This window comes from Poecilia reticulata, chromosome 3 (assembly GCF_904066995.2).
Source record: "Poecilia reticulata chromosome 3, P_reticulata-male-v2, whole genome shotgun sequence".
Lineage (NCBI taxonomy): Eukaryota > Metazoa > Chordata > Actinopteri > Cyprinodontiformes > Poeciliidae > Poecilia > Poecilia reticulata.
Window position 1 is genome coordinate 8139604 of NC_088832.1, and position 22319 is coordinate 8161922.

Genomic DNA, 22319 nt, shown 5'->3' on the forward strand with positions numbered 1-22319 from the left:
AAAAATGTAAAAGACAAAGACCATGTATTTCCACATATAAAAACATGCTTTCTGTCCTGCGTTATGTCAATGTTTTGATTATATAAAACAGATCAATGTTTACAGTAGCAATCAGATTGTTCCTGATTAAAGAGTTAAGTCAGTGTGGTTTTAGATTAGTTGAAGGTTATTTACCTCAGACGACTCTATAAAATGATAAAAAGTTAATCTAGTAATTAATGATTTATTTACCTTAAACTTTGTCCTTTGTCATTTACGAAAGCCCCCCGAGACGCTTATAAAAAAGGCAATAATATATTCGGGTCATATCTGGATATTTGGTTATTGATGCTCTCTATATCATATTGTGTTTTTATCCATATAAAAAAGAAGTCTGAAATGCTACTATCGTTTACAGTTGGGCACAGTTATAATAAACATCGCATTTTACAATCGGAGATGGAAACAATAGATCTTCCTGCTTGTTTGCGTTGAGCAGGAACTAAAACAAAGCGCACATGTGGCGGCTGGCTCCGCCCGGTCACGTGAAGCTCTGGGCTGGCTGACTCAGCCGGCTCGTTACGCTGCGTCAGTCTGGAGTCGCTCAATTATGAAAAAGCAACCTTCCGTTGGAGCTGCAGCCGAAGCGGATCTCTCCAGCGTCCAGCGGGCTTTTATTCCAAGGCTAACCGAGAGCAACGCCGATAGATGGATAAAAGCCACGACACAGCTCTTCCTGAGTCTCAACGGTGAAGAGAATGGTACGTGAGCACGTCTGAGTTAGTCCGCCGTCTCGGTGTGGTTTAGCGGCGGTGGTAAATTGGCGCGAGGAGATTGTCGTGACTCATCTGGGCTTTTAAGTTGGACCCCCCCACCTCCACCACCAGCTACCCCCTTATGCATGCTGCCTGTCAGGGACACAACCGGCGGAGCTCCCGGTGCAGTTTTTTCGCGGACAATCTTGGTTTTGTGTTAAAACACCGTAAGCTAAACGTAACAAACCCAGGTCTCCCAATGTCTCACGAGGAAATCCCCCAAATCTCACTCGCTTCAAATGTTAGCTGGCTAAGTAGCTAGCTCGCTAGCTAACTAGCTTCAGCCGCCCAGGTAGCTTTGGGGGCTTAGCTCTAGTCTACGATGCAACAGAAACGGCTTTTGTCCTCCACATGGGCAGACGGACACGACTCGTATAAAGCCGTATAGTTCAGAGCAGCTGGCACTCGTTAAAGCAACATTTCTTCCAGCAGTCTCGGATGTCGGACAAGACACGCTGTCATTGCCAGTAACGAGTCAATGCCAGCTTGAGCGGATGCCAAGTCTCCCCGAACTGAGTGCTTTTTATTCAGCCGCCGTCGGGAACATTTAAGTGCTGCTGAAACAGTGATACGTTTAATATCTTGGACTTTTAATTAAAGCCTTTATACACACATTCCTGCTCGCTTACTGTAGCGTTTTATGGGGCGAACCGTGGAAGGCCTGCTGCGGTTTCTGCTGAAGACCTGTTTCAACATATCCGTTTGGGTTGTAGCAGTTTTCCCTTTTGTCTCCGTGACAAACAAAGCCTCCTCTTTCGACGACAACTTCCTGTTTATACCAATTCCCCCCCCAGAGGAATGACGAGAAACTATGCCAAATTACCACCACTTTGACCTAAACCTGACTAAGAAGATGCTGCTATTTAAAGCCCATCATCGTAGTAACGACAGAGTAGTGTAGGTTGGTGTGATTGCCCAAATGCGCAGTTTTATTTTCCTCTTAAAACATGCAAATTTATACATTATTTCACAAGATTGATAAACACTGCTATACTTCAGGACCAAAGTTTTGATTTTTTAATGGTGACTGACAAGCCTCTAAATCCTACATTTTCCAAACTCGTACCCCTTTAAACAACCTGTGACACATGTTTATTAAGATAGACTGATGAACCTTAAAAAGATGCTGTCAGCCAATAAAAAAACCCTGATTCATGCATTTAAATGTGTTAAAGTTTTAGCCCTCTATTGCGCCTATTTTTATGTACATTGAGATTCCTCTGCTGTACCCGCTTTGTGGTGGTCATATGCCTGAGATTACCACCGGCGGTCTGAGCACTCTGACAGTACGATTAGAAGTAATCCTGCCTCATCAAATAAGTCATTGTGATTTGTAATCGTATCGTCACACTGTTGTTGTTGTTTTTTTTCTTTGTCAAGTTGCAATCCCATATGGGTGGTTTAAGTCTTAAGTAGTCTGAGCTTTAGTGTACAACGGTCTTGAAAAACCTTGTTTTGGCTGCACTTCTGTTTGTTTTTTTTGTACCTCTGTTAAGTAGTGACTGTGGTTTTTGGGTTTGTTTTCCAATTACCCAACAGTAAGGAATTCCCCCAGAAGATTGGTGAGCATTTCCTCTGGTAATAGATTGGGTTTAAAAGATGGTTATAGATATTGGTTTTTTATTAATAAAATGCTCACTTATCTGCACCAGTCTGATTCCCTTCACTCTGCACTGTAAAAACTTCTTCTCAGATTTAATTTTCTCGCATGGCGTCTTCAAAAGTCTTGAGAGAATAGCTGCTAGCGATAGATATAGCTGCTTGAATAAAAAAAATTCCAAATGCCTGTGGTGTTGCATTTTATTTTGTAGTTACCTGTATTAAAAAATGTGTGTTAGCAAAAATCCAGAATAATTTTTCAATGTGTTAAAGTCGCTAACCAATGCTAGAGAAAGTGCTGAAATCACTGGTGTAAAGTAGTGTCGTGCTGTGCACTGCCAGTCGACTGGCTGAAATAAAGCTGCTACGTTTTTAAGTTGTTTACAAGAAAGGAAAAATTCAGCTGTTGGAAGATAATTCCCAGTTGTGCATGGCAGTTGAGGTATGAAAACTAAAAGACACCGTCCTCTAGGACGGATTTGGACCAAACATAACAACTAAGGCTACGTTCACGCAACAGGCGAATGCGACCCAAAATGGATATTTTTACCCATGTGCTTCTTCACTGCTGTCTGAATGGCCCAGTTCCGATCTAACCCATCAAAAAAGATCCGACTTGATTCGTATGTGGTACTAAATCGGATATGCATCCGATTGTTTACAAAGCGTCTGCATTCTCAACGATCACATTGCAATTAATTGGACTTTTACGTCATTGACGAGAGACATGCATTATAATTCTGCACCAGGAAAAGCAAGACTGGACGTAAACAATAGCAGACGGAGGTGTGTTCCACTGAAGCACATCACAGTCCCACCACCACTCTTATCTCCGGCTACGCACCCAAGCAGACATCTCTACAGAAGTTCCAGTTAATGCTCCACAAAATGTCTTTAATATTAGTTTTGCTTTTTTTTTTATCAGCTTCTTCATCTTGTTAGGATTTTTTGATAATTCTGTTGACTCCCATTGCTGAATAAACTTCAAATCTGGTTCATAGACGGTGGCATCCATCGTTACTTCTGTAAACAACGCGTTGCTATGTGACGTCTTCTGCGCATGCGGGTTGCTTTGAGGACAAAACAAAATCAGATTTCAGCAAAAGAATCGCCATTGAGCATCAAGACCTGCTCTATGAACGCAGCCAATTATCCAGCTAATATCAGCTAGATGCATTTATTTCTCTAGAAATGGCAAAACAGCAAAAATAAAATGTATTTATTGCAATAAGTTGTTAAAGCTACTTCCAGTTGAATCAAATTTGTCATCACTTTATATTATTTGTATATTGTTGTTTTTTACTATGATTTTGTCGTGTTTTCACTCAAGGTTGTTATACCCTGACCCTGTTATGTCTACTGCAGGCTCTATTTTGAATCTTTTTATCCTTTTGACCAATTCTTTGAGGTATTTGTTTGATTTCAAGAAGTGATGTGTAAAGGTCACCATGAGGTCAGCCTTATTAACATATGCTGGTGGTTTGACAGAGAAATATGGATGCAGCTCTGCAGAGCTTTGCCCAGAGGGCACAAGTGTGAAAGCTAGAGGGCTGTCACACTTTGGTCTCATGACTGCTCAGTGTTGTGTGCCTGGCCTTCCTGGAATCTTATCTGAAGGCTATAATGAACTCGTTCCTCCCCATTTAACATTCCTTTATATCACTAGATCTTGGAACAACCAAGAGGTGCCAAGGATTGGAAGCTGATAAGGCCTGTCTTAGTTATATGCAGTGCATTCACCTCTTAGTTATATGCATTGCATTCACCTCTTAGTTATTTGCAGTGCATTCACCTATACACATATATATATGTGTGTGTGTGTGTGTGTGTGTATATACACATATTTATGTGTCCCATTTAGGCAAAATCAGAAAGCTTTAAAGTGTTTGTTTTTTTCTGGTCTTGAGGTGAATGCACTGCATATTCCAGACTTTGATACAAGTCACATTCAAACATTTGCATATCAGCAGAGATGTCGTTTATACCCGGCACTATCAAAATTTATTGTGACTATAGATTTGATACTATTGCAGCTAAATGCTAACCAGAAACACCAGAGGCCAGAAAAGTGAATTGGGCCTAAAACATCTTGATCGATCCAATTAATCAAGTTTAATTTGATTAATTGTAATTAATCATGATTAATCAATTATTGAAATAATTGTCAGCTAATTAATCATTTACTGCAGTATTAAGACACAAAGACTATTTTCTGGAAAAAACAACATGGAGCAGCAATTAAGCCAAAACTGACCAAAAAATATGAAAAATTTTGCATTTAAGATGAAAACAATTTTGTCTGTAAATATGTTTTAGCCAAAACTCCGCAAGTGGCTTTGTTTTAGCTTCACCTGGTTCAGATTTACTAAAGGAATGCCATCTTATTACATTTGAGGCAATAAAATGTATATTTTCTTGTTTAAAAAAGGAATTGATTTATTTTACTTGCACTTTTTTAAATATATTTTTAGTATTGCATTAGAAAGGCACAAATGGTTAAATGGAAAATCTGCAGAATGTTTTCATCTGATTAGTCAATTACTAAAATAATCGTTAGTTTGAATTAGTTTCAACACACATTATTTTTTGGCTTAACGAGCTCTAGCACTGAAGTTCACACTTTTCAAAGCGTCACCAAGGTGATTATCAGATCCCATTGGTTAATGTGCAGTTCCTCCACCATATCGTTCCTATCAACCAAGAGACGAAGTGAATTGAATTAGTGATGCTGACAATCCGAACTGAACCCGGCTCAACCGGCAATTAATCCTGCTTTACAGTAGAGGCCTCGGATGGCTTGTTGAAAGAGAGGAGGCCGTTTAGAAAAGATCACTGCATGAATAATTGATCTTTTGCTTGCAATCTTCAGACATTCAGTAATTTGATCATAATTACCATTACTCATACATCTACAATGTTATTCTTTGTAGAAACGCTTCCCTGGTCCTAATGTTTCATACCAGGTTACAGCTTTTCATTTTATGCACTTAAAATCGGCCAATTATCTCGTGCTGCAGTGTTTATAGAAGCTGCACAGCACACAATAATTATTCCTCCTTCCAAATTAATTTGGGGAAAAAAGACACTTAATTGTTCAATATCTGTCAGTAGATTGTGGAGGTGTATCACCAGCCTTTATCAATGCATATCCCAGTTTTTGATATATGGCATTAGATCTCTTTATTTTTTTCATACTTTATCAAGTTTTCCCCCCAGAACACTTGCTAAGCCCGGTGGTTGGTTCTAGGGCAGTCATTCATCCAGCGGCTCGTCGTGTTTTTGAGTTAAATGTTTCAAGTTGACAGGAAATTTGAAAATATCACGTGATCATCATGTGTTATCAAATGATTGGAAGATTAATGCCTGAACACAAGCTATAAAGTGCAAACATTTTAAAAAGACAAATAAGTAATGTTGGGGCACAAGTAAATTATACCTGGTGGCCCACCAGGCTTATAATACACTGTGGGAGACCCGGCTTTATAGACTGAAATCTTTAAAAAAAAATTATTTAAAAAATATTATTCAAAAGATAACTTGAACTGCATTTTTTTAAATTTAAAAAGAACTATTGTAAAAGAAGTCAAGTGCTATACATTGTAAAGGAGTCATAACAGGAGCCTTGGCTCAGTGTACCGTGGACGATGCCCCAGTTCTGAGTCAATGCTTCCAGCCTTGCATAAGCAGCGCGCTCATACATCTCTCTGTAAAATATCTAAAAGCTGGAAGATCTACAAAAATCACTTCACTTAGGTTTTATCTCGGCGTTCGCTCTGAAAACTCTACTTCTACCCGCATGAAAACACTGACCCCAACACTTCCCCTTGTTCTTATACTTACTATAATTGGCAGGCCAGATGTTGTCTTGTGTATTTTGGCAGCCAGCTCATGGCATAATGGCTACCTCAGTCTTGATGGTATACTTTTTATGGGTAAAAATGAGGAGGAGGTAGAAAGAGGAGCTCAGCTCTGACTGTTTTAGCTTGTTGTTTTGAGATGAATTGGTGATGACAGTCTGGAGATAAAGAAGAAGAGGGGAAAAGAAATACATATTCAATATTCTGCTCCTATTATATAGATGTGACCACTAAAATGTGTGTTCAGTGTCTGACGGGAAGAAATGCACTGGGTTGTATGTTGCAGAGAGGAAGAGGGAGGGAGTGAGGAAGTAGGAGACTGTCAGTGTTGTGTGTTTTTGGCACGGCCTCTAAAGCTAAATTCTTTTGTTGCCCGACATTCTCAGGTGCCATAGTTACAGGTTAGTAGCACACAGTTCTGCTTTATTCCTCCTTTTAACTCTTTGCTAGTCTGTTGAGAAGTGGAGGGGGGGCAAATCAGGATTGTTTTACTGAAAACGTTTCTCACATCATTGAATGTGTTTTATATTTGCTTCCAGTTGAGCAGGATGTTGCATTCGTCACAGTGAATTAGTTTCCACGTTAACTTGTTCATGACCTCCAGGTGTTTTACCGAGGACCAAATAAAGTTTATATCTAGGTTTAAAGCCCTTTTGGAGGCATTGGTTGTTCAGTTTTAAAGTTTTCATCACTACTTATTGATCTGCCTAATCAACATTCAGAATATTAGGTATATATCTTCATAGTAGTTGTAGTTATTTTGTAGTCTGTGCTAGATAGCCTGATGTGTTAAATCAACTAAATGATTAGAGCCTTATACTATATTAGTGATTAGCACGATTATCTTTAGTTTATGTATTTGATATAAAATGTTCTGTCCTTAATAGGATGTAAAAGGAAAATTTGCAACCTGAATGAACCACAGATGAAAACTGGATTCCTTTTATGTTTTTGTGATACTGAAATTAACTAATTTGAACTCTTCATTCAGAAACAACTTCTACACCAAAGAGAGTTTGTATAAACCGGCTGCACTTGGTGTGCTCACCAAGTGGAAATATGTCGCCTTTTGATAGAAGTGCTGCGATTTGTAGTTTTTTGTCCGAACACCGATCTTTTAAAAAACCTGATTTGCCAAATTCAATTTTGGCCAATACCAATTTCTTATTCTTTTGGGTTTTTTTTGTCAAAGTCACTAAATACAGCGACAAAGTCGGGAAGCTAGCAACGGTGGGGTGACTACTGTTAACTGTGTACATGCAGATAAGCTTGTTGCAATAAGCAATTAATGACATGATGAATTAAAATGAACTTGATTATTTTCTTGAAGAGCAAGTTTATTTAGGATTTTGGTTGTGTTTTTTTTAATTTTTATTCCTCGTGTTTTGTTTTGGGTTTTTCTTTTTTTGTATTTTTTTTATTTTGGATATTTAAAGTATCAACCAGTTCCAATGTTAAGTGTTTTTATACAATTTAAGTTTATTGGTCTTTGAGATGGTGGACTTGCATTGTTTTGACATTATCAGTACTTGAAAATGGTCTCAAAACAATAATAAGTTGCTTATTGCAAATGAATGTGTCTGAGACAACTAGTTTGTCTCAGACACATTCTGAGACAAACTAACTAGTTTGTCTGAGACTATGACAATTTATCACCCACAAAATTTATTGTGACAGGTCCACATGCAGATGTGACCTGCCGGTTTTTCTCAAAGCAGAACAAAAGAAGATGATGGTTGATTTTTCAGACACTTGCGGAGGTAGATGAGGTTGGTTTCTCAATCAAGTATCAACTAATCACAGACCTCCTAAACGTAAGGAAATTGAAGCTGATTTATTGATCCACCCCTTGTTTTTGAGTTTTCGATCATCCAGTGACTGGTCAGGGCTCAGCAAGCTGACAATTCCCCTCTTTGTCCATTTCTTGTCTAATACGACAGTCTTCAAGAAAACACTCCCAGATCTTTAATTCAGTGTCTTCATTGTGTCTTAATTAAAAGCAATACAGGCATTCTCTGGGTAATTGGAACACAAGGACTCTTAAGGCATCCCTGGTTTATTGGGAGAGATTTAGTGTCTGCTGAATGAATCACCCGTAGGCGGTGTGTCATCAGTAGACAACAAGGTATATATCACTGAGGCCTCTGCCCATCCACTAATCCTCTCCCACACCCCGACCCCTCCTCTCTCACTTCTTTCTCCCCAGCTTTAGCATAATGTCTAGTTTGTCTCAGACACATTCATTTGCCCCCCGAGTGGCGTCTTACAGATTAACATTGGATGGAGTTTGGAGGCAGCAGCCTCATGCTGATCACTCAACTTTTAACCAAGGCCGGATCTGTACGCTAACCGTGGCCCTGTAGACTTTGAGAACCGAATGGAAAAATGCGCTCAGTGTTCTGAGAGGAAGAGTTTGAGGTGTTGCTGATGATCGAGCAATCGGGGGGAGGTTGCGGTGACAGCGGTTTGTCCAGGAGATGCCTGAAGGAGCCCTGGTATGTTCCTGTACAAAGCTCTTAAACACAGAGATGAAGAGGAGGACATTCAGGTACACACTCTGTCGTCCATCGGTCAACCTGTGAAATCGCCTGTTTATCTGACGTTTCTGCCAGATTCTTGCAATAGTGGCTTTAACTTAGCAAGTCATGTTCTAGGCACATGTCTTTGTCTCCTTTTTTTATTACACAGCATGCTGACACCGACAGTCGTAACTTAATGTTCAAACTAATATAATTTTTTTTATAGGTTTTAGGTATTGTTAAAGTGCTTCGTTGTAAAGCAGGTGACAGCGTTTGGGGACTTTCCCTCTTTGTGCTGGGAGGGATTAATGGGGCTAATCGCTGCTGGGTTTCTCTGAGCTGAATGGAACAAGAAAGCATGAGGGCAATCAATCAAAAAGTCTTTTAGCTTCAAGCCATATGAAAACTTGTAGTAGAGAATGTTGTGCTTTGGTTTATTGCCATAAAATATCTTGCGTTCTGAATTCAAGTCTTGGATTTTGTGGTATGTTGGGTTTTGAAGAATCAATCATTCCTTTAACAACCTCAAACTCTGGTCTAAATCCTGGATTAGAGGCACACAATTACCCCCTGGCCTTTTATTTCATTTGTGGTTTATTACATTCAGAGAACACTGTTGAAACTCTCCAGTCCCTTTTGTACTTCAAACCTTTACAGGGTGTCCACACATCCTTAAAATGTCCAAAATTGTAAAAAAAAATTATTTTGGCCTTAAATAAGTTAATTACAGGTCTTAAATTTAGTCTTGGCAGCACTACTTAATCACTTGTATTCCAAGTTTTTTTTTTTTACTTCGTGGGAATTTTCTGTCAGGGAAATGTTTGAGTCACACACAAACACCTTCACTGCATTCTGACTTTTGAGGCTACCACTAACTTGCTGCTAACATACCTTAGCTAACTAACTTAATAAATAAGAGCAAATTCATCACCAGTTGGCTGGATGTAGTTTGAACTTTTATGTCTTGATGCAGGTCTTAAATACCATTAATGATGATGCAGGCCTTAAATACCATTAATGATGGTCTTTAAAAGGTCTTAAAAGTTTTCAATTTTTGCTTAAGACTCAAAGAGTCTTAAGCTCAAATTTGAGTGAAACATGAAGATATTCAAAGCAGAGCTGCTCTAAACATCTTGTTGGTTGCAAATCTTCAGGGTTCTTAAACTGAACTTTGTCTAGAATGGATTAAATACAAACATAATTAAAGCCGCAACCGGCGTTGGAGGCCCTCTCAGCCAAGCGCCGCGCCAGCCTATTTGCCACCGCGGGGGTTCCTGCACCACCACTCTCTCGCTGACGCTCTGGCGCAGTTCCCCCAGCCTTGATGTTTTATGGCGAATGGCCAGATTTGAGGCTTGGCCACGCCCTCCACATGCCCTCTTGGTGCTTTAAAGCAAGTGAGGGCAATTTGTTATCAGTCATTGGACACAAGATCATGTTGATTAGGTCAAGAGAGCCAGAATTGGATCTTTCCCAGTAAAAAAGGTCACTTTTTGTACTGAGAGGGTGGGGCTTAGGTGAGGCGAGACTATGACAACATAGGCATCCAACCAGGATCCCTCATACCAAGTTTGGTGCCAATTGACCCTTGTGAAAGTTGTAGCTATTGGTTTTCTTTCACGCCCCGGAACGCCCCCTCAACATGTACGAAAACTCACCATGTTGATAACTTTTAATGTCACACCCCTTAACTGCATCCTGACCAAAAATGAAGCTGATTGGTCAAAATCCCTAGGAGGAGTTTGTTAAAGTTCGACGTGAGTAAAATGGCCAAAATTTGACCTTTGACCCCAAATGGCCGCCTCCCTGAGCATTTTAGGAGGTACCTCCAAGAGACTTTTTTTCTTGATTTGGGAAGATCTACCTACATACCAAATTTCAGATCTCTACGACCTACGGTTTCCCCCAACTCACTTTAGGGGACGCTGTAGAGCTGTTTGGCCACGCCCACTTAAAATTCCACCAGAATCCGAAAATTTTCGTCGGACAATTTTGGGTGAAGTTTGGTGAGTTTTTGAATATGTTAAAGGCCCCAAACAGCCCCGCGAAATGACAGAAAAATAATAAAAACAACAAGAATAAGAAATCCTGCGATTACAATAGGCCTTCGCAGCGCTTAGCTGCTCGGGCCTAATTAAAATGTGGCCCATTTTACTGCCGTTTCTCACCAACAATTTCTCTTTTTGCTTCCCACAGTCCCAGAAACCCTGGATAGAAAGCACTTTCACCAAGAGGGAATGTGTGTACATACTTCCAGTGTCAAAGGACCCCCACAGGTAAATGGGCCTACCACAGTCTGCTGTGTCTTTTGTTTGGTCTCCATGGAAACTGTGTAATTGCAAGGTGCGAGTCAAAAGTATGCCCGAACGCTAACCACTGCTCTCCAAAGGGTAAATGAGTCTGTTTTAATGTTTATGTCTGTCAGTGTCGGTAATTATATGTTTGAAATGTAGCAGTGGTCACTAAACCGGTTTCTTTTTCTTCTTTGTTTTTAGCAAGGTATTTTGTGTAATTTGTGCTTTGTGACATTTCTCTTTGTACACTGGCCTTTTCATGACTTCTTCTGTTGACATGCTATAGATGACGTTCATGCGCTGCTTTAGAAGCTCCTACATAATAATGCTAACAAATAAACTGGAACAGCTGTAAAAATTCACAAAACAAAAATTTCTGTCAACACGTGACTCACTTAATGAGTAGAAGATTCCCACGGCTCCACAGATTTACTGTTTAACAGCTTCCTTTGACTGAAAGCCATTTCTGTTACCTTTCCAAGAAGCTTGAAGCCTCTTTTTCCCCTTCTTAACACATGCTTGCAGTGGATCACTCTTTTCTTTGTTTTCTTTCATATTAATTATTTTCCACTGACTTTTGTACACAAACCACAGTACGTGCTGCTACTCTTAGATAAAATTTGACATGTTTGGGAACATAACCTTGCTTGACATTAAGCCCAATCCGTTCACATGACCAGAACCCTTGTGAGAGGAAGTTTCTTTGTGAGGTTTTATAACTCTTAATTTAAAAAAAAAATGCACCAATCTAAGATTTTGTGGTCAATTTTCAAACTCTAATTTTTGTAAAGCTTTGACTGGGAAATTTAGATTTTTTAAATTTACTTAGTTTTTTCAATTTCTAACCATTTTCTGGGTTAGTTTAAAATAAATTCAATAAAAGTTTTCATCAAAATAAAACAAGCAACACGAAACAAAAGGGTGCAAATAAGCAGAGTGGTCTCTGCTTATTCAGAAATCTGGAAACTTAGTAAAATCTTCCAACTTATGATTCAAAAGGTATCTGGAAATAAAACTAAAACAACTGGCAGCTGATCATCTTTATTCTAAGACAGGTTATCTCTCCTTCTCCTTTGTTTCACACCAGCAAATGCACCTTATCACAAGATGTAAATTTTTTTTCATAATAGAAATTTGTGTAGGGGTGGAGAATACCAACTTAAATATTTTTGCACATTTTGTGGCAGTATTTTAATAAGACTATCTACAAATTCTTTACAGTCTTTATTTTTTTGTTTTTTAGGTAATTGCTGTGACCGCAAATCACAACAATCAAAAACTCAATTACATTTATTCAAATTAAACTCCATCAGAATACCAATCACACAAAGGTTGCTTTTTTAATTACTAAACTGCACACAGTAACTGCATTTAATCGTCATTTCAAATGTATTGAAGAACCAAGAGTTGAGGGAAAAAAAGTTAAAATCCTGACAATATAGTACGTTAAAAGAAAACAATTTCGCAATAACAATACAATAAATTTGCAACCTTAGCTGTGTCTAACTTGTTTAAAAATAAAAAGCTCTGATTTGCTGTTGTACCGGGTTGTTAAATCATTAATTTATAGTAACTATACAGGAGCCTAAAATAGCTGTTCAATCATTGTTTGTTAATCTAGAGGTAGCAGAGAGCAGCCCGTGTTACACAGCTCTGCAGTTAAAACATTTTACTTGTATTTCTGAAAATAATAGTTGAGCCTCTTGGATTGGCGATAATCTCCTGTAGTGTTGGTTGACCCTTCCCCATGCTCTGAGATTTAAAGACGGCCAACATTTCCTAGTCATTCCAGAAAAGTTTGACTTTTCAGAAAGACAAACCAGATAACCACGTGTCTATTTGAAGACGTCTCCTTTCTTGTTTGTCTGAACATCTTTTGTGTCGTGATGCGCCAACCCAACTACTTCCGATGCAGATATCTGAGGTTTAGTACGATACAGAAAAACGGTCTCGACTGGACTTAAAACCTTTATTTTTTATTAAATACGGACTGTGCATTTGTACTGAAATACTAATTCAGTTGATAACTCTGCACCAGTGCAGCACACTTGGACATACCAACGGCTTTACATGCTTGGTCAAACGTGTAAAAACAACACAACTTTAGTTTGTCCAGTCAGTTCAGTTAGGAGTATAACATTAGTGAAATGGCTCACCAGCTCCTGTTCATTCAGAATGAACTTCCACTCTGAAGAGCGTGCCAGATCATGTGCAAAACTGGTGGCTTTCCATCTCAAATCAAAACCCAGTAAATCTGGGCTCTGTGCCAATCTAACAGATTGCCTACCTCACTATTTTTTCCCCCATAAGCAACTCCAAACGTTTAAGTCTGTTGCTACCCAGTAAACTTTCCATTAAAATGTATGATTATCATGTTTGTGTAATTTTGCTTCCTAGATGCCTGCCAGGATGCCAGATTTGCCAGCAGTTGGTCCGGTAAGTGTTTTATCTTTTGAACATGATGTAACATAATCCTTTTACTCAACAGGATGATAAACCTGTCTGGGAGATTCCTTTTCTGCCAACCTTTTGCTTACACCATAAAAAAACAAATCCTTGAACTGTTAATCCCATAAAGCAACAAAACCTCCTTTAGGAAACTGTTCATTTGCAGTTTTTGCTCTGACAGGGAGATAAGAAATAGTCCAGTCTGAAGTTTTGTCCCCTCTTGTTGCATTTTACAATCATTCAGGTTGTGACACATTTCAAAATCTTCATTGAACCCGAAGCAGATTCAAGTTTTTTTTGTATTGCCTCCATATTGTCACTTGTTCCACTTCAGCGTGGTGAGCTCATAAAAAGTGAAATTCCAGGAAGTAGAACAAGTTTGCATGAGCTCCAGGGTACTAGGTGCACATGTCTGTCTGGAACATGGTGCTAATGTTGCCTGCCATGAAGTGGCACTTTTTCCTCTTCCCCTCATTTTTACTATAAAATCTTAAAAGAAACTGAAGTCTTTTCAGGCTGCTGAAAAGACTTCAGATAGTCTATTATAATGCCTTTGTAGTTTTAGAGCAGATGGGTTTATTTAATTAAAGAAGCATAAATTGTTTGTTTTTCTGCTTTTATTTCTAAATATATTTTTTTTCTTTGTGTTGCCATTTTTCCATTTGAACATGCTTGTGTTGTGAACCCCCCCCCCCCCACTCCCTCCGTTTGCCCCCCAGGTGCTGCTGTGGGCGGCTGGTTCGGCAGCATGCCGGCTTCACAGCCAGCTTGGCCACAAAGTACTCGGATGTGAAGTTGGGTGAAAATTCCAGCCTGCCTGATCCAGAGGAGTGGTCTGTGGAAAAACACACAGAAGCGAGTCCAACTGATGCCTATGGTGTCATCAACTTCCAGGGAGGGTCTCACTCATACAGAGCCAAGGTAGGTGGGCCCGGCTTCCTCTGCTGGAACATGTCGCTTCCTTTTCCAGGAGGTTAATGTTATGTTGCAAGCTGGGCTTTTTGTTTGCTTCTATGTGGATTTTTTTATTTTTTATTTCTGATTGATTTAAGCTCTTAATTAAAATGTTTTCTTGCATAATCAGTTTTAAAATGAATGAAAAGATGCACACAAAACAGCGCAGGTCTCATCGTGTTGTCGCGTTCCTCTTTCTTTTGTCTCCACAAACTTGGACAGTATGTGCGTTTGTCCCACGACACTCGACCGGAGAGCATCCTTCGGCTAATGCTGAAGGAGTGGCACATGGAGCTTCCCAAGATCCTCATCTCTGTCCACGGAGGAGTTCAAAACTTTGAGCTGCACCCTCGCATCAAGCAGGTGGTGGGCAAGGGCCTCATCAAAGCTGCAGTCACCACCGGCGCCTGGATCCTCACCGGAGGCGTCAACACAGGCATGTAGTGTGAAATGGAGCGCAGGGTTATTATCTTCTGCAAAGCTGCTGAAAACTCTGACCACAGAGTATTCAGGCATTTTTAAATCTGCATAATTTCATCAGTCCATTGGTGGTTTTTTTTTCTTTCTTTTTTGCAATGCAAATCGCACTGTCGATCTTTCAAGACGATTTCCACAAAATATCGACTCGTTGGTTGATTTCAACTTACGATTGTTTTAGTAAACAATTATTCCAACAATTAATTGATAAATCAGATACAAAACTGGACACAGTCTGCAGATTTTTCATTTAACCACTTAAAAACCTTTATGTAATATTAGAAAGATGCAAATAAAAAATTATCCTTTTGTAAAGAAAATCAACATTTTATCGCCTGAAATGCAACAACGTAGTTTGATCATTTGTAGATTGAGTAATTTTGGCATTAACCAATTTAATAATTGGATAACAAAAGGTGTTTAGAGATTTTTTTTTTTACACAAAAAATCTCTAAAACATTGCAGTTTTAAGTATTGCTAAGACTGCAAAATTATGAGTTTTTGACAGAACAGATTCACTAAGTATATATGTGTATGTGTATATATATATATATATATATATATATATATATATATATATATATAGCTTAAATGCAAATATATATATTTTTATACAGTGTAGGCTTAATTACTGCTCTGAACATGTTCTTTCAGCAATTGGCCTTTTTTTTTTTTTGAGACTGACGATTAATCAGTTACTGAAGGAGTTGCCAATTATTTCAGTAATCGATTAATCACTATTAATTCAATTAATTGCTACATCCTTGATTCCAACGTGGCCGCTGCTGCTGCTGCGGTGGCGGCGGTTGCACAAAGGCTGCTGTGCTTCACTTGGAACCAAAGCAAACTTTTTGCCTGTATGTAGCTGAACGAAGCCAGATGAGAAAATACAAGATCAGGTTCTTGCACTTAAATCAGTTTGTGCGAGAGCTGTGTTGGTCGACTCTACTAAAAGCGACAGTAGATGTACATTGTAAACATCTACGTTTCGCCGCCGTGAAGACGATGCGCTGATGCAGCAGAAGCTTTAATAGCGGCCTCAGAGCATGTTATTAGGCTGTGTATCGCGGCTAAGGTCTGTCTGCAGCCGCAGCAAGATGCTAAGATGCTGTGGTCTGATCATAGTGTTTAAGTCATTACTCATGAGGTCAATTATCCACACCAGTGATTACTTTTAATGCCTCGGTGGCACCCAGGCCACCTGGGATGGTTGTCTACTTTGCAAATTATTGCTGAATCAAAGAGGTCCGATAGCAGAGCCCTGTGGTTCATCAGGAAGTCCGCCACTCTCGTCATGTGGAGGTAATTCTGGCCATGGAGTTCTCTGATGTGGCTTTTGTTGGAGTCTGCACTGCTTGGTGGACTTTTATTAATTTTTAATTTGACTTTTTCTTTGATATTGTTAACTGAAGGCGTTTCTTATATTTCCAAAGGTGTTGCAAAGCATGTGGGGGACGCGCTTAAAGAACACTGCTCAAGGTCATCAAAGAAAATTTACACAATTGGAGTTGCACCATGGGGAGTCATTGAAAACAGGAGCGATCTCATCGGCAGAGATGTAAGACGCGCCTCTTAATTCAAAGTGATCCGTCTTGATCTCAGGTCATTTCAAGAACTCTGCTTGCATCTCTGCTTATTTCTTCTTTTTTCTCCCCAAATGCAGATTATTGTCCCTTATCAGACACTGTTGAATCCTCTCAGCAAGCTAAACGTTCTCAACAATCTGCATTCCCATTTCCTCCTGGTGGACGACGGGACGGTGGGTCGATACGGGGCTGAGGTCAAACTCAGGCGGGACCTGGAGAAACACGTTAACCTGCAAAGAATACACGCAAGTAAGGAAAGGTTTTCTTTTATTTAATGAAACAACAAAACGTGAGGAAAAGCTTTAGGTTTTTAAATAAAAAAAAATAACTTTAAGGAAAGAGATTTGTTTTGTTTATTTCAAGTTAAAACAATGTCTTGAAAAGTGTTCATAAGCTTGTTAATTTGTTGCCATTTTGTCAAACCACAACCACAGACTTTTTGGGATTTTCTTTGATAGAATAGAGTAGAACAAGGTTGTACATAAATATGTAATGGAAGGAGAATAATGCCCAATTTTCAGAATTTTGTACAAACAAAAATTTGAAAAAGTGGCATTCATTTAAGTTCAACCGGATTTAAAAGCTAACGCTGGTCCGTCTAAAAACCTCTCTCAGTTCGGTTGAATGAACTTGATGCAGTTTGAATGCATATGTGACTGCAAGCGGACTGGAGATTCCTCCACAAGCAGGAAGTGGACTATAGTGCAGGGAATTCTGGGTAAATACAACCAAACCAAATGTGTGAGTCTAGCACTAGTCTTACAGTACTGATCCTACAACTGCTAAAATCTGACACTCCTCCATTTTGTTTAAATTTTGTGAAGCAGGAAGTTGTGCTCATGTATTCTTTGGAGGTTTTTGTCGTCTCCTTCAGTGGTTCTTGATACAGCGCCACCACAGGCAAGGAGGGGAATCGGATATCTTGGATCGTTTGACACAGTTCAGTGTGAAAGCGAACCGCAGCAGCTGAAAATGTAACAAATGTTTCAATTTTAGTCCCAAATCGAACTGAGTCTACCAGACTATCAGGTGTGAAAACACTGACTTTAATTCTTTGAGGTGTCAAACATAGACCTGCACCAGAGAGGGTTACATTTCCCACAAGGACTTTTAATTACTACTCGCTTCAATAGCGGTTTGCGTCTGCCTGGTGTAAACTGTGTGATGGCAGCGAGATTGGTATCATCACCGCAACCTCTCGCATAGTGTCTGCAGAGCACAGCTACTTTTTAAAAAAAAAAAGAGTTGCTAAGAGTTTTTCTACAGCACTTATGTAGCCTCTGTGTTTGCAAATGTGGGTTTTAGTAAAAAGCGTGCCACAAAAACGTGAAGTGTAAATTCACTCTTTTGCCCTTCTTTTGTTTGTTTTTGTGTTTTTCAGGAATCGGTCAGTGTGTTCCTGTCGTGGCGCTGATTTTTGAGGGCGGTCCAAACGTGATCCTGACCGTGCTGGAGTACCTCCAGGAGAGCCCTCCTGTCCCTGTGGTGGTGTGTGAGGGGACGGGCCGTGCTGCTGACATATTGGCCTACGTCCACAAGCAGACAGAGGAGGGGGGGTAGGTTAAACACACAGAGGACAAATGAAAAATAAAAAGTAGACTGCTCAAATGACTGTTTTGGTGTCAGCTTACCCGGTAAAAACCTGAATGAAATAAATAGTAGAGAAAAAGGCAAAATCAGAATAAAGAAGGAACAATGATGACCAGTTTGCATGGCAAGATCTTTAGATATTTTAAAAAAGATCAGCAACTGTTTAGTTAAAAGCATGCCATTGTGTTTTATATATTAAATAGTATATTTTGTTTTTCTTTAAGAGCGAAATTGTTAGCCTGTTGAGAGTTTTACCAATTCACATTCTGAATTTTTTGTTATCAAATCTGTAGCTGCTGCTTGAGCTCAAACCACACTAATCTTCCAGTGATGTTTGTTCGATTTTATTTTTCTTCCAAGTCGCAGTCTGACTCACAGAAGTCAGAATTTAGGACACAAGATTAGCATGTTTGTGTAAAAAAAAGATTTGCGGGGCCCATAACAACGAGCCAGCCTGAGAGGAGTGAGATTCTTTCAGTACTTGAATGACACTAAAAGAACCTTTAATGTTTTTACATCCGTTTGTTGGAAGTTATGTGGAATCTGTCCTTTTTTTCCACCACATAGAGAAAAAATCTATCCTGTTTTGCTCTTTGTTGTGTTTATTTTAAATAGCAAAAAATAGAAATTAAATGGTTCTTTAAAATAACATATTTCTGAGAGTAAATATTTATCTACAAATATAAGATGTCTCTTTCCAAAAAGCCTTGTGATCTTTGCCACTAGTCTAAGCAAGTTTTATTTGGCTGGCCCTAGAGCAGCAAAGCAGGGCTGCCCCTCCTCCACCTGTTGCTGCTCATTGACAGGCATCAAATTGAAAGGAGGTTACTACTCTACTCCAATGTGTCACTCTGTTAGGTCAGCCAAAAATATCGATGCCAAATATGAAGGTTAGTTTTATTTTTTTCTTTTAAGTTGCATAAAAGAGTCGGGTGAATTGTTGCCGCCTACTTGAATAAGTAAATAGTTTATTGTTTACCACAGAATGTTTTTGCAAATGATTTTTAAATGGTGGATTTAGGCAACCTTTCACACTTGCATAAAAGAAAATGTCACTGTGACCTGGTGCGTTCACTGATCTAAATAGGGTGGCATTTTTGGGTTTGACTGACGGATCACTAGTAAGTGTGAGTTTTCAAAACAAAAACCTTGCTGATTCTGGTCAACAACAGATATGCATCTCTAGTTATCCCTAATTGACTTGAAACTGAACTGAGGAGGTTTTTTTTTGTTTATTTCTATCAAATCATGACTTAATTCTTACTCTTTTTAGAATTAGAGTAAGAATTACAATTGCAAAGTCTTGTTCCCCAAACATCCAACAGGGATATAATTTAGTTAACCATGGCTCATAGAGACTTTACAAACATTTGATTGGTATGTGGGTTATCTCACTTCTCTTGCTGCAGCCTGTCTTAATTTCTTCGAAATGAAAGTTGTAGTTCTTGGAAATAAACTTGACAAAATATCTTTTGGGCTCCACATTCCTCAGTCTTGTGGCAACAGGTTGGTGTTTGATGTATTCTGCAGGAGCCAACAACACACCTGCTTCATCGCAAATGTTTTGACTTGAAATCGAATCAATATGGATGTTAATAAGGGACTCGCAATGGACAAAACTGAGTCAAATTCTTTGACTGTTTGATCAGTTTAGTGCAGCTCGAAAAACACTTCAGATATGCAATCAATCATTACGGTAGTAGAACCTCAGATAAAAGCCTGCTGTTATCTAGAATTCATTTTACCTGCTGATGGACTCCAAGTCCAACTTGTACCACATTTTATGGCGCCATGTGTGACTCTAATCGTCGCTCTGCAGCGGCCTTCCTGACGGGGTGGAGACGGACATCGTTGCAACCATCAAGAAAACCTTCAACTTCAGTCAGAACGAAGCCATCCATCTCTTTCAGAAGCTCATGGAGTGCATGAAGAACAAAGAACTGGTAAAATGTTGCATCTTTTCTTTTTTATATACGTTTTATTTTGGGTTTCCCCTGGAAAATCAGCTGTTTTTGTGTTTTAAAAATATTAATAGCTGACAGGAAATTTTGGAAATAACCGTAAACAACAGAGAAAATACAGGAGCGGACTAAATAAAGCTAGTCTTTTGGTAGGTTCTGTATGTATAATCAAATGACATTATCTTTTTAAATAGATAATTGTCTGCTAAAGATTGGTTTATTATATATAAACCTAACTCTACCCATCTTTGCCATCACTGTAACTTGTGTATTAAAAAAAAACATTTAAAGTAAATAAATGATGTTTAGCCTGGTGGTCCACCAGGCTTTTAATACACTGGGGAAACCCTTAGTATTATTATTATTATTATGACACAGGATCTACTTGGATGCATTATGCACACTCAGGCAGGTATAACATCAGACTGAAAATGGTTAAATAAACTGACCTAATGAAAAGTAAACGCTGCAGGCCAGAGGAGTTGGGCATCTCAGTCGTGTACTGAGTGACTGCACCCCCCAGCCTCCACCCTCCCCTTTCCCATGAGGGCTTTAGGAAAAAAACAGAGAATAATGTTTTCACTGAGTCAAGTCTTTTTGCTGTGAACTTTGACCCTGTGTTTGTTTAGTCTGTTTATGCACATTTTGGCAAATTTACACCATGAAACTGCAGATTTTTGATCAGAAACGAGCAGGTGATAAAATTTCATGATGGTAATTTTTACTCCATGTTTTTAAAATGATAAATATAAAAATCAGCCATTTAGTGGTAATAATACAGACTGTTTTTTGTTTGTTTTTTTAGCAAATTTTTCAGATTGAGACAGAAAAGTAAAGCCGGTTGCTGTTCATCCCTCCCATCCTCCTAGTCTTTGAATGAGCTGAACTAATTTATCCTCCAAGTCAAAAGGTCACCACACTGCAAAAATATAAAATCTAACCAGATATTGGTCTAGATTCTAGTGCAAATTTTTCTTTATTTCGAACATGATGGCAATATAAAATTACAGACATGAACAAGGAATGCAAAGGCACATATTTTTTTATACCACCATAATCTTAACATGCTGGAAATATCTTAATGTCTCAATTCAAGTTTTCTATATAGGAGCTTGTTATTGCAGTCAGTAACTATTTAATATTGATGTCAAAGTGATATTGATCTGCTAGTGGAACAAGATGTTTGAACTTATAACATGAGGAAAATGTTTGGCCCCACTGGCAGATTATTTCACTTATAGCAAGCACTTTTTCATCAGTATTGAGGAGTCATTGACTCAAAACAAGCTTCTATTTCTTTTTTCTTTTCTTAAGACGTTTGCACTAGAATCTAGACCAGGGGTCACCAACTCCAGTCCTCGAGGGCTACCGTCCTGCAACTTTTAGATGTGTCTCTGCTCAAACACACCTGGATCAAATAAACTGCTCATTTCCAGCCTATTGCAGAGAGGAATGAATGCTGGTGAGGAAATTCAGACATTTTGGAGCAGAGGTGAATCTAAAAGTTGCAGGACTGGAGTTGGTGACCCCTGATCTAGATCAATACTTGGTTAATTTAGTGTTTCAGCAGTGTATAGTAACGCTCACAGCGTCGCTGATGGCAGCCGAGGACCCCGGTGTTAGCAGTACAAATGGATGCCTGGGTGAAATAAGTGGAAACATCTGGGCACGGCGTGTGGGAACCTGGTAATGATCCGATCTTGTTTCTTGGTCAACAGATCACCGTGTTTCACATCAGCTCTGAGGAACACCAAGACATTGACGTAGCTATTCTGAGGGCCTTGCTCCAAGGTTTGTGAAACGGCTGCTTACTAAACCACCATGTTCTTCGGCTCGTCTAATAAAAGAGGAGGAATAGATTAGATGAAGTCCTACGTTTTTTTTTGGTATTTTGAGTTTAATATTGCCTTTTTTCTCTGTTTTCATTCTGATATGGATATGCTTTGAGAACACAGTTCCCCCTCTGTGCCCTTCCCTTTGTGCTCTTGATGAGATCAGGTTGCTCACATTCACATGAACTCCCCGTTCCAACGGTTTCTGAGTCTCATGTCTTTCACTTTTTGCGTTGGAGATGCAGGGAATCTACTTTACTGCAACGAGGGAGGAGCGAATTCCTTGGAGCGCATTTTTGCGGCTCGTTCACCCTCATTCCAGGTCATCCCTGCTAAGACTGGAATATTTGCCTTTAACTACTTAACAATTCAGGGAAACCAGTTTAGACATTCAAGACATCCAGTCAT

The 22319-nt window shown here is 39.2% G+C and overlaps 1 protein-coding gene across 4 annotated transcripts in view; it reads left to right on the plus strand.

Moving 5' to 3' along the window:
• The first annotated feature begins 457 nt into the window (after window positions 1–457).
• The window catches only part of trpm7 (transient receptor potential cation channel, subfamily M, member 7), a 49091-nt gene continuing 27229 nt past the window's right edge, over window positions 458–22319 (plus strand). For 2 of the 4 annotated variants that reach the window (XM_008404785.3, XM_081605006.1), the window contains exons 1-10: window positions 501–740; window positions 10966–11045; window positions 13461–13499; window positions 14231–14432; window positions 14688–14901; window positions 16376–16500; window positions 16606–16777; window positions 17910–18084; window positions 19938–20061; window positions 21798–21870. In XM_008404785.3, the coding sequence (XP_008403007.1) occupies window positions 738–740; window positions 10966–11045; window positions 13461–13499; window positions 14231–14432; window positions 14688–14901; window positions 16376–16500; window positions 16606–16777; window positions 17910–18084; window positions 19938–20061; window positions 21798–21870 (1207 nt within the window). In that variant the 5' untranslated portion in view covers window positions 501–737. Of the gene's footprint in view, window positions 741–10965; window positions 11046–13460; window positions 13500–14230; window positions 14433–14687; window positions 14902–16375; window positions 16501–16605; window positions 16778–17909; window positions 18085–19937; window positions 20062–21797; window positions 21871–22319 lie in introns of all 4 variants that reach the window. The other 2 variants (XM_081605007.1, XM_008404786.3) reach the window with 2 other exon arrangements.